This window comes from Camelus dromedarius, chromosome 23 (genome assembly GCF_036321535.1).
Source record: "Camelus dromedarius isolate mCamDro1 chromosome 23, mCamDro1.pat, whole genome shotgun sequence".
NCBI classification, from domain to species: domain Eukaryota; kingdom Metazoa; phylum Chordata; class Mammalia; order Artiodactyla; family Camelidae; genus Camelus; species Camelus dromedarius.
Genome location: NC_087458.1, coordinates 4,253,730 through 4,265,440, shown reverse-complemented (window position 1 = coordinate 4,265,440; position 11,711 = coordinate 4,253,730). Strand labels below are relative to the sequence as shown.

Here is an 11,711-nt window from a genome sequence, read left to right as displayed (position 1 = left end):
CACTATAGGTGTGTTGTTGGGTTAAAGGATAGACGTGGTTAATGAAGGCAACTCCCAGGAAGTGGCTGTCAGGGAATTTTGTGCCGACATTGCCCTTTCTGAGGAGAGAAGGCTAAGTGTTGTGAAGGCAGGAAGCCCACCATTATCTTCCAAGGGCTTAGCTCGTCATTCCTGTTCCTTTTTCTTGGCATTCATCTGAGATTTTTCAGGTCTTTAAAAGAAGTAATTGTTTAAAGACAACTTTGGAGATGAGCAAGATGAGCAGCATCAACATTTTTATCCTGTGGGACAGGGTAGGGACCAAGCCAGAGGCTGCTAGCTACACAGTTCAGTTTTTAAGAGTCCAGAGATTTATGGTCTCTCTCTCTCTCAGATACCACTGTAAAAAGACACAAAAAGACCAAACAGTGTTTTTGGGTTTTTTTTTCCTAGTTTTGTTTTTCTGTACTAAAAATATCCAGTGGGTGCTGGGATTGAAAGGGGAGGAGAGGTAGAGATGCTGACACCTCCTCTTGTGGATGAAGTGGCCATTACCTCTGATTTCTGTTTATCTGAGTAAGGAAACAAAATAGAGAAAAGGGAAAATATTATAACCACATCTATATTCTTTTCCCTTCCTTGCTTCTTCATTTCTTTCTCCCCACAAACTCAACACTCATTCCCTCAACACTACTGCCCACTATTTATGCTGCTTTTTTATATTGAATAATGGTATCGGACACACAAGGAGAAGGACAGAAACAAACTGCTGAAATGACCAAGTAGACATGTTACTGTCCTTCCCCTCTCCCCAGGGCCCTGTCATCCTGAGACCTTGAGGATATTTTATCAGATCAGTTAGAAACTTTGGTAGCTCTTTTGGTAAAGTAGAGGACTATCCTTCCTTGAGACTTCTTAGGTTTCTGGGAATAACCCCAGAAGGACAGTTCTAAGGGACGGCGGTGGTGAAGAGCATGGGGACTACTGAAAAACAGACTTGGCTTAAATCTTGCTGTGACTCTGTCACTTACTAGCTTTGTAAACCCAATTCATCTCTAAAGTGGGAATAATTCTACCATAGGGTTGTTGTGAGAATTGAGCCAGGTAAAGTGCACATGCTAAGACCTCAGATATTGGCGGCTGTAACTGTTAAGTTGTATTAGTAAGCTGAAAGCTATTAATATCTTCCATATCCATTACTTATCTGTGCATCAAGAATTCTTTATATACCTACAGTCTTAACAATTTGGTCAGTAATCATCTGATGACCAACAATACATGTTGCCTAACAGGCTAACAGCAGTTACTTAAAAAATAATAGGTGGAATCAGTGGCTAATGATGTGAATAACCAATGCATATTATGAATCAAGAACCAAACAGGTAAGTAATAGTTCATGCAGACACACTGGCTGGCTTAGCAGCAGGGTTTTGGGTATCAGGACTTTTCAGATCCATTAACAAAGATCCTGGCTCAACACCAAACACTTACTGGTTGCATCTCTGTGAACACTGAAGAGAGGCTGTTCCAAATATCCTCCAGCCCAATCCTGACCCGTTTCCAAAAAGCAAGGGCTGAGCTGTACCTGGGGCTGGGGCTGGGGATGAAGGGGGTGGGTCTGAGCCTGGTGACCAGGGGAGGAATGGGGGTGGTGGTGGTGGTGGTGGTGGCCTTAGTGGTGGTCTGAGTGGTGCAGCTGGTGTCAGGACAGAGACCTGCGTCCAGGGGGCACTCCTCCCGTTGCCGGTTGCAGGGGCATATGTGGTAGGTGCAAGGTCGGTGCTCAGTGTGGAGTTGGCTCAGGGCCCCAACGCGGAGGCGCCCGGAAAGGCCGTGCAGCTTCCCGCCCCGGCTCCGGCTCATGGTGCCTGACTTGCAGTGGCAGTGCCACGGGCCCCAGGGCCCCAGCACCAGCTGCAGATCCTCGGGAGCTGGCATGGCTGTGGGCGAGGGCGGTGGCCACGGGTTCGAGGAGGACCTTGCTGTTGACCATTGGCTCCGGGTGCTGTCGGAGAACGGCTGATCCGCAGCGGTCTTCCCGGTGGAGGGCGGCTGGCTTGAACTCATTGTGTTTTCAGAATCATGGCCATTCGCTGCAAACCCTCGGGTGGGAATCGTACTGGAAGTCTCCGAGCCAGTGTCATTCTTTCTGGTGTAAATTACTACTCCTTCTTCCAAAGACCCATCCTCCTCCTCCGCCAAACGCGACCGGCTACCTGTGGACACCGTGGAGGCCAAGAGCTCGGCAGCAGCCGGGCCTGCCATGCGGTCGGCCGCGGCCACAATGTCATCCTCATCCTCCATTGTTACCCTTATTTTCTGGGTAACACGGCTCCGGGCAGTGGTCCGGTAGCTGTGGGTCATAGGGCCCCCGAAGCGGAAAGTGTCCCGCTGCGTCGCGGTGGCGGTGGCGGTGGCGGTCGAAGTCAGGCCTTGGGCCCCCGCCGCCCGGGACCCCAGACTCAGCAGCAGGGCCCAGAGCAGTGCGCCGGCGGCGGGGACCATGGGGCTGGACGGTGTGGGGTTGGGAGGGAGGCCAGCGAGGAAGGCCGGGGCTCCCACCTTCTCTCCCTCCCTTCCGCTCTCGACCCTCGGGGTCGTTAGAACCGAGGCCCGCGGGGGAGGGGCGGGGGCTCCGCCGCGCGCCCCTCCCCTCCCCCAGACCCCCTCCCCCATGCCCTCTCCCCGCAGGCCCAGGCGCTCAGCTAAAAATCCCAGGGAACCTGTAGCGTGAACCCTGTGCCAGAACGGACAGATTGTGATGTAAGGGGCTGGGGAAAGAGGAGTTCACTTCCTCGGAGCAGAGCTTAAACCTCTCATCACAGTTTATTAACCGCTACAGATCTGAATTTATTAAAGAGGACAAAAGTACAGGTTTGAGAACAACCTTTCCCCAGGCTCACAGGCCAGTGTCACAGGCAACAGACGTGACTACTGAAGGAGAGAGGGTAACCTTGTTGTTGACTGTTCCTTTAGCATTTGGGGCACTGACTGTGGACTCCCAGTAGGCAGGCTGGCTGTGGTCAGTCAAGCCCTGCCCTCCCCATTCATCCCTCACCTTCACAGACTGCTAGAACACCCCAGGGGGAAAGGATCTCAGCCCCGAAGGATCTCAGACTCAGGGAGATGAATTTGCCCAAGGTTCTACAGCTAAAGCAGCACCGCTTTGCACTTTCCTATACAAAATGGCACCACAGGCACCCCTCCAACTGAAAGGAAAGTCACCCACCAGATCAGGTTCTGGACCTCAGAGCCTACTCTGAAGGCACCGTCACGGAATGAATGACGTCTCACTGAGGTGTGAAGACCCAGCGATACTGGGGTTGAGGATAAGATGTTTACAAGACAGCTCAGATGTTTCAGGGGTTAGGGTGTAGGCAGATCAATTATCTTTGCTTGGTTATGAGGTCCTTTTACTCCAGTCCTATGCTAGATCCCGCCTGAGCCATAGAGATCCTGGTCCAGCCTAGGAGAAAGAGAGGAAAAGAAAGTGGTTCAGGAGCAGGACCTGGGTCTTGCTCAGGGGTTTAGGGAGAGAAGCCAGGTGAACTGGAACAACTAGAAGATTGGATGCTTGGGTTGGGTCGGTCATCATATAGCACCTTGCTCCCTAGCACCCTCCCCTCATTGGATATTCTCTCCTATTTGCTGCCAACGTATTCTTCCTTAATTTCTAGGGCTAGTCTGAATCGCCTCTAAATTCTGTGCTGTGATTACTCTTTTATTCGTTGATCACTTATGTGAATAATTTTTTCATTTGTTCTTGCTAGATACAGTAGCGTCTTTAATTTCCTCTCTGGGTGTGTGGAGTTTTCCCGGATACACTGAAGTATCTGAAAGCAGGGCCTCAGTCTTTTAGTTCCTTTGTATCTCTCCCAAGACATTAAGAAAGTGGGAAGTGGCTTTACACATCCCATCCCAAACTTTTATCCTTAAGCTCAGGACTCACTGTCTGACAGCTTCCGGGATGTGGATCTGATCCATGGAGATGAGTTGGGTCAGCTCTCCCAGGCTGCTCAGAAAACGAATCTTTCGTGTAAACTTAGAACTGAAAAGAGAGGATCAACCAAGTGTGTTTTATACCGGGAAGAGGGCTCCTGGAGACCCTTACAAAGGGAAACATAATAGGTGGAGAGTGGCTAAGGGTAGAAAGAGTCAGGGTGGGGCAAGAACGTCTTAATCTTTTTTTTAATTAAAAAATTTTTGAATTAAATAAAAATTTTATTTTAAGGAGCTTCTTAATCTTGATTGTGAAGACAGGGAGACGGGGAAGGGGGTCTTTGTCCCCAAAGCTAGTACCTGATGAAGGGCCGAAGCAGCGCCAGGAATGCCTTCACATACCACGTCGCATGGACAACCAGCAGGGCGCGCAGGTTCTTCCGGAGCCTGCGGAAGAATATGAGACCGTCCCACTCTCCTTCCACCTTCACACCTGAAGATCAGGTGGAGCTGTCTTCTGTTCTTCTCTCACTTCTCCAACCTCCAGACTTCCTTTCGCAGCTGGGTCTCATCTCCCTTCCTTTAACTGCAGTCTCAGCTCCATTGATCTTGTTTAGCCTCCTCATTTTTAGGAAATTCTCTCAGAATCCCTTAGCCTGGTCTCCTCTACCCACTTCCTTCTGTGTCCTACCTTTGCACAGCTCCTTCTGTACACTCCTCCATCACTCCATGACCAGGACGATTTATAAAACTCCAGGTAAAGAAGACCAGTGAGAAGGAAAAAAAGAAAAGGAACGAGAAAAGTGTGCAAATGGCAATGGCAGATGGAGGGAAGAAAGAAAAAAAATAAAGGAACATCGGGGGGAAAAAAAACACATGGGTCAGGGATGAAGGCAGACAAGAAAAGAAGAAAAGAAAGCAATGGAGATGTGGAAAGTGAAATAAATGGCAAGACTGTGAGAAAAGGAAGGGGGGCCTTCCACATGCCGGGCAATGTGCCACGTTGATTTACCTGATTTTCACAAATACCCGGTGGCAAAAGGTATTCTCATCGCCATTTTACACAGAAGGAAACTGAGTCCCAGGAAGGTTAAGTGACTTGTCATACAGCTAGTAGATGACAAAGGCAAGATCTGAAACTAGATTTCCACGACTCCAAGTAAGGACAGAAGACAGGAAAGGTTTGAAGAGGGGTGTAGAGGGACAGAGAAAAGCGGAAGAGACTGAAGGAAGAAGAAAGCGTGGAAAGCTAGAAAAGAAAAGGATAAGACAGAGAGCTGCAGCCCTTTTGTCCTAGAGGCTCACCGCCGGTCCAGAGTACGGTAACACTGGCGTATCCAGCTCAGAGGTGGAACCTGGGCCCTACTTGTGCCTCCGCTCAGGTGAACCAGCAGATAATTTTCAGCTACCAGCAGCTCCAGAGTCCCCACCATATACCTGAGGAGATGAAGGTGTCAGGCAAGGTATGTGTTTTGAATCTATAATCAGTTACTGATCATAGGAAGGGTTCTTTTCAACTTTTCCCTCCCTCGACATCCACCCTGGAGCCCTTCAGGCCTCCCACCTCACCTAAACAAGTGTTCCATGACGTAGGTGTAGTTGGGGATGCTGCTTCTGGGCAGATAACAGGAAGCGAAGACGATGACCGCATTGAGGCCATCACCGTGGTAGCCTGGGGATGTGAAGGGGAGAACTCATTCAGTCAACAAGTAAGTATTGACGGACAGTACATCTGTTTAGGGTGAAAGACTCTGAGGGTCTCTGAAAGTTGCAAGAAGTCATTCTGAACCCAATAACTGAGTTTCCAGCTTAGCATTTCATTCAAGAAGTCACAGTTCTCACCCCTCCACTTAGGCTAGCCAGTACCTCCATGAGACAGCACTTTCTTATAGGGCTCAATGGCAGTCATGTCCACTCGCTGCTCCTGCTGTCCTGTTCGGAACACCCTCCAGTGATGACCATCTTCTCCAGCCACATCCCACATGCAACCCCGGCCCAGCCTCTCAGCTGCCTCGCTAGCCCCTAGACCCTCTGCCCGGGGCAGCTCATCTGAAAAAGAGGGATGGGGGAGGATCAACAAGACAGAATATACAATGGCCTTGAGGCCACTGCACTATGGCAGGTTGATAGCCCTTGTCATTACTCTTGATTCTTTCTTTCTTCTCATGCTTTTCCTTCCTTGGGTGAGTTCATCTGTTCCCCTGTCTTCAAGTACTGCCCGTAAGGTGATGATTCCTCTCGAACCCAGGCCTCTCTCCTAACACCAGACCCACATCCCTAAATGGCTAGAGTGGACATCTCTATTTTGTGTTTCTCTATTATCTCCAAGCCACCAGACTCCAAGTGCAACTCAAATTCATCCTCTTCCTCCTCTCGCTTTTCTTGATGAGCCCATCCATCTAGCTGCCTGAGAGAGAAAACTGTGTATCTCCTGAGACGCTTTCTTCTCTATCAGCCCTTGAGCCAGATGGACCCACATCCTCCTCCATCTACCTCTATTACATCCTTTTTATCATTCTTTCTGCTACTGCTGTCCTGGTACAGGTTCTCAGCCTTTGTCACCTGGCCTTAGTCCTAGCCTCCTAACTCGTCTCCCTGCCTCTTGTCTGTTCTCCTCCGTGCCACCCTTTGCATCACTGCTAGAGCAAGCTTTCTTTTCTCCTCTACCTTTTTCACTCAAAGGATAATATACTATACCCGCTAATTCTGCATGATCTTTCCACAGCAATAGAAAGAGCTGCTTCACCACAAAAAATAAATGCCTAGTCTTTAGTATTCCACTGTATGGACGGATGTGCCACAACAGAATATCCTACTGATGGAACTTTAGGCTGTTTTTAATCTTTTAAAAGCCGTTAAATCTGACCATGTTACTCCCTTGGTTAAAACCATTCAAGAGACTCCCTACTGCCTACAGGACAAAACCTCAATTTCTTAGTGTGGCAGCAAGGACCTTCATGACTTGCCCCTTGCCTACTTAACACAGCACTGTCTTTTGTCTTTCTCTCTTCACCTCCCAGGCCTTCCTATCTGTGACAGAATAAAATATAGCTTGGTTTTGTCCCTAGTTCCTGAAACAGCTCCTGATGATAAAGGTCAAGGTGGTATCTTTCCCTGTTCATAACAAGCCCCTTTCCACCACACAAGTTTATGTTAATGAAGTGACTCTGGAAGGCTCCCACGGATGGGTGGCTGCTTGCCAGGGGAAACCACCACATGATCAGAGGGTTGGAACTTTCACCCTCTGACCTCTGAGGAGGAGAGAGGGACTGCAGGTTGTGCTAAATCACCAGTGGTCGATGATTCAATCACACCTACATATGAAGCCTCCATAGAAAGCCCTAACTGAAGGGGTTCCAAGAGGTTCCGGGTTGGTGAACACATAGAGATGCTGGGGGGGGGGGTGCACCCCTGGGGAGGGCACAGAGCTCACCCCATTCCGTGCACACTTTGTCCTACATATCGCTTCCTTCTGGCTGTTTCTGAGCTGTATCCTCGGAAAATAAACCTGTAATCTAGTAAGTAAGCTGTTTTCCCAAGTTCTGGGAAATGTTCTGATAAATATGAAACCTGAGGAGGGAGCAGTGGGAACCTCTGATTTATAGCCTGTTGGTTAGAAGCACAGGTGTCAACCTGGACATGTGACAGGTGTCTAAAGTCTGGGGGCAGTCTTGTGGGTGAGCCCTTAGCCTGAGGTGTCTGTGCTAGCTCCAGGTAAGTGTCACAGCTGAATTGTAGGACACTCAGTTTGTGCCTGGAGAGTTGGAGAATTGGTTGTTGTAGGGAAAACCCATACGTTAGGTGTCTTAAGTGTTGTGAGTAGAGAAGAAACAAAATTTCCCTTAATACTTAAAGTCATGCTTCACACTTTGCATTTCCCAGCATGCCATGCTCTCGCCCAAGCTGCTGCTTCCACCTGGAATGCGTCTCCAACCACCGACAAGCTCAGCGCCGCCTCCTCTGTGGAGTATTCCCCAGCACCTCTCAGGCAGAGCGGACCTTTGCCTTCTCCCTGCTTACACAGTACCCTGTGCACGTGTAGATCACAACCTGTAACTGCACTCGTTTGTATATATGTTTATTTCATTCTAAACAGAGAATTCCCTGAGGATAGGGACTGTCTTCTTCATCTTTATAACCCGGTTCTAGCTCAGTGATGGCATATAACCATTATTCAAAAAAGTTTTCCTTAATAAACGAAGCACACCCCCCACCTGCTGACTACCCTCACACTGGACCCATGGGCTCTACCTTTCCATCCTGAGGAGACTTTGCTGGCCTTGCCTCGTGGTCCCCACCTTATTAGTTCTAACTTCAGTCCCATTAAATCCATCCTGAGTGTCTTTAATCCTGGGCTCTACTTCAACCAGCTCAGTCCTCAGCTTTCTTTCTCACCTTCCCATTCAAATTCATGTCCACTGTCCAGCTGCTCCGAGTCTGAAGGTGTCTCCAACTCGTCTACCTCCAGGTCAGAACTGCCCTCGGAGGAGGAAGGATCAGAGTGGGTGGGAGACGCTCCATCATCTCCAGGCCCCTTGGTCAGATCCAGTCGCAACTCTGGGGCAGAAAGACGCTTACGCATGGGGCGATGGCCACATAGGGCTAAAGTGTTGGGGGTACCTGGGGTTGAAGGAGGGGAAAAAAAGAAGAGAAACATGTATGAGTGTTGATGGGGGAGGTTAGAATTCCTGTATGTGTAAGTGACGATATGGGTTGAATTCCAAAGAATGACCAACACAAGGGACATTTGGGAAAACAAAAGTTGAACCACAAAGGGACAGGATGGCATAATCTTTCTCTGGACTAGAATCAAGAACTTGAAGCCTGGGTTCTGATTTACCTACCTGCCTGTGAATCTCCTTCAGGATCAACAGGATCTTCAGAAGGGTCAGCCTCTTCAGGAAGCAATCTAGAGGGGAAAAGATTAAAAGGGAGCAGAAACTGAGGCTAAAGGCATCAAGACAGGTATCGATTCTCTCTCCGCCATGATTTTATCACCTCTTCTCTTTTCCCCAGCTCATTCCTTCAAGTCTCAATTTACCTTCCTGCCCTCCATTTGTGACCAACCCTCCCTTTTCCCAACCTCCCTCACACTTCCTCACCTGGGGAATTCTTCATCCTGCCATTCCTCCATCAGCTCCAGTTCCCCAAGTCTCAGGGATGCTCCTAGCCCTGCTGTTTCTGCATTCTCCCTGACCCTGATAGTCCCCCAGAAGAGATTATCATGAGACAAACGAGGCAGTATTTTAAGGGAGCTGGATAGTAGGTGAAACACTGGGATGAAGAACAGTAATTAAACTTTCAGAATATACATACAGCTTATACAACTCAATAACCAAAAAAAAAAAAAAACCAAAAAAACAAAACAACAATCCAATCAAAGTAATGGGCAGAAAACCTAAACAGACATTTCTCCAGTGAAGACATACAGACGGCCAATAGACACATGAAAAGATGCTTAATATTGCTAATTATCAGAGAAATGCAGATCAAAACTACAATGAGGTATCACCTTATACCAGTGAGAGTGGCCATCATTAAAAAGTCCACAAACGATAAATGCTGAAGAGGGTGTGGAGAAAGGAGAACCCCTTCCTACACTGTTGGTGGGAATGTAATTTGGTGCAGCCACTATGGAAAATAGTATGGAGATTCCTTAAAAAAACAAAAAATAGAGTTACCATATGATCCAGCAGTACCACTGCTGGGCATACAGCCAGAGAAAACTAATTTGAAAAGATACATGCACCCCAATGTTCATAGCAGCACTATTTTTTTTTTTATGAACTGGTGATTTTTAAAAAATAACTTGCAGATACTATCAATGAGCTTTTGTTGCACAGCCATAGCAGCACTATCTACAATAGCCAAGACATGGAAGCAATCTAAATGTCCATCAACAGATGACTGGATAAAGAAGATGTGGTATATATATTCAATGGAATACTACTCAGCCATAGAAAAGAATAAAATAGTGCCATCTGCAGCAACATGGATGGACCTAGAGATTACCATACTAAGTGAAGTAAGTCAAAGATAAATATCATATGTTACCACTTATATGCGGAATCTAAAAAACAAAAGAACACAAGTGAACTTATTTGCAAAGTAGAAACAGATTAAAAAAATATAGAAAACAAACTTAGGGTTACCAAAGGGGAAAGGGAGAGGAATAAATTAGGAGTTTGGGTTTAGCAGATACAAACTACTATATACAAAGCAGATAAACAACAAGGACCTACAGTACAGCACAGGGAACTGTATTCAATAGCTTGTAATAACCTATTATGACAAAGAATATGAAAAAGAATATATATATATATATGTATAATTCAATCACTATGCTATATACCAGAAGCTAACACAACATTGTAAATCAACTATATTTCAATTAAAAAAAAAAGAAAAAAGAAAAAAACAATAATTAAGGAACAGAACAGAAAGCAGGCCTTAAAAAGAACTCAGATCTCTCATCGCTGAGATGTTTTTACCACCTTCACCACTTGTTGGAAACCGGTCACCCCTACTGTTGGGTTTAGGGGCGGAGAAAGCACGGAATGTCAAGCTAGTTATTTTCACCTGTGCGGCAGTTGCTCCACCCGCACAGTGGGGGTGAGAGGTATTTCACATTACAGCTGGCTGGAACCCGACAGACCTGCCCAGCTGTCACTGCGCAAAGTTGGGGAAGATGGCACCTTGTCAGGCCTGCCTTTCCTCGACCACACTGGGGAGTGGTTAGGGGAAACCACGGCATGGGTGGAGGGGTGGGGGAAGAAGGTAAGAGGGAAGGGAGATTTGCTGGGAAAAAGAATCTGGACCTAAACATAGTTCTGGGTCAGCTTTCCTGATGGCCATTCTGGAGGATGGGTTGTTAGAAAACAGAGAACAGGGGCATAATATGGAAGCTTCCTTGAAAAAAAAAAAGCAGTAGGAACTATCCTGAAATCCCCTGTTCCCTAATTCTCATATGATACTGGCATTTCCTACCTAGAACCACCCCCATCCCTTCTCTGCAAATTAATTCTTGTCTCCTCTAGGAACTCGAGATTTGACTTGGTAAGAGCTGGATGGTGGGAAAGTCCCAAGACCATTCACTCCTTGTTTCCAACCAAGTTAGCCAAGATCTTACTCACCCAGGATCGGATGTCTTTTCTCCTGCCTCTTGTAGAGTTCCCATCTTCGCAGGTCTCCCTGTCTCCTTCTTTAAACACTGAGAGTTGTCGGGGAGCTGGATATCCCAGCTCCCCAACACTTCTGAACGCTTTTTCTCTGTCTCAACTGTTTGTTGCTCTTGCCTCCAAGGAGGAGGGAGATGTGGAAAGGAGGTAACCTCCCCTTCAAACAGGTTTGGCCACCTCCCTTCCCAAGAAGCAGGTTTGCCCAAAAGAAAAAACCTGCCTATGTGGGGGCGGGTTTTGGGGAGGAGAGTGCATTTTCTAAAGTGGCTAGTCTTGGGTGAGTCTAGGAAGGCAATTTTCCAGATTCCTTAAAACCTTAAGGAATCTGCTTTAAAAAAAAAAAAAAAAAGAGAGAGAGAGACAATGGTAGAAACCATTTTAAGACTATCTTGGGCCTACTTCTTGAGCATAAGGAAAATCAAGGACACAGAAGTATATCATAAGCAGGGTTCTGGAAGAAGAAACAAAGAAAAAACTGAGGATGAGGGGAGATAGAAGATTGTTGCTCCTTATTCCCAAAAAGAGTCAATAGAAGGAAGACATTAAGTTTAGCAGAAAGAAGGGAAATGAATCTTGAGAAGGTTAAAGTAATTATCAAGGGGAAAGGCCTGACCC

At 47.2% G+C, this 11,711-nt stretch overlaps 2 protein-coding genes across 3 annotated transcripts; both read right to left on the bottom strand.

Annotated features, from left to right (window-relative positions):
• Positions 1-328: 328 nt before the first annotated feature.
• On the bottom strand, positions 329-2,645 carry C23H1orf56 (chromosome 23 C1orf56 homolog). Its single transcript, XM_031436471.2, has 2 exons — positions 1,471-2,645; positions 329-551 (listed from the first exon to the last, which is right to left on the bottom strand). Exons 1-2 carry the CDS (start codon positions 2,482-2,484, stop codon positions 531-533), a joined length of 1,035 nt encoding a protein of 344 aa, XP_031292331.2. The 5' UTR covers positions 2,485-2,645; the 3' UTR covers positions 329-530.
• Positions 2,646-2,654: 9 nt separating this feature from the next.
• Positions 2,655-11,688, bottom strand: BNIPL (BCL2 interacting protein like). Of its 2 annotated transcripts, XM_031436472.2 has the most exons (10): positions 11,052-11,688; positions 9,021-9,116; positions 8,763-8,827; positions 8,314-8,538; positions 5,785-5,967; positions 5,488-5,590; positions 5,224-5,355; positions 4,279-4,365; positions 3,929-4,027; positions 2,655-3,445 (listed from the first exon to the last, which is right to left on the bottom strand). In XM_031436472.2, the coding sequence occupies exons 1-10, from the start codon at positions 11,093-11,095 to the stop codon at positions 3,409-3,411; spliced, it is 1,071 nt and encodes a 356-aa protein (XP_031292332.1). In that variant the 5' UTR covers positions 11,096-11,688; the 3' UTR covers positions 2,655-3,408. The 2 variants fall into 2 exon arrangements, with proteins under 2 accessions (XP_031292332.1, XP_031292333.1); XM_031436473.2 differs by lacking the exon at positions 9,021-9,116.
• Positions 11,689-11,711: the final 23 nt, after the last annotated feature.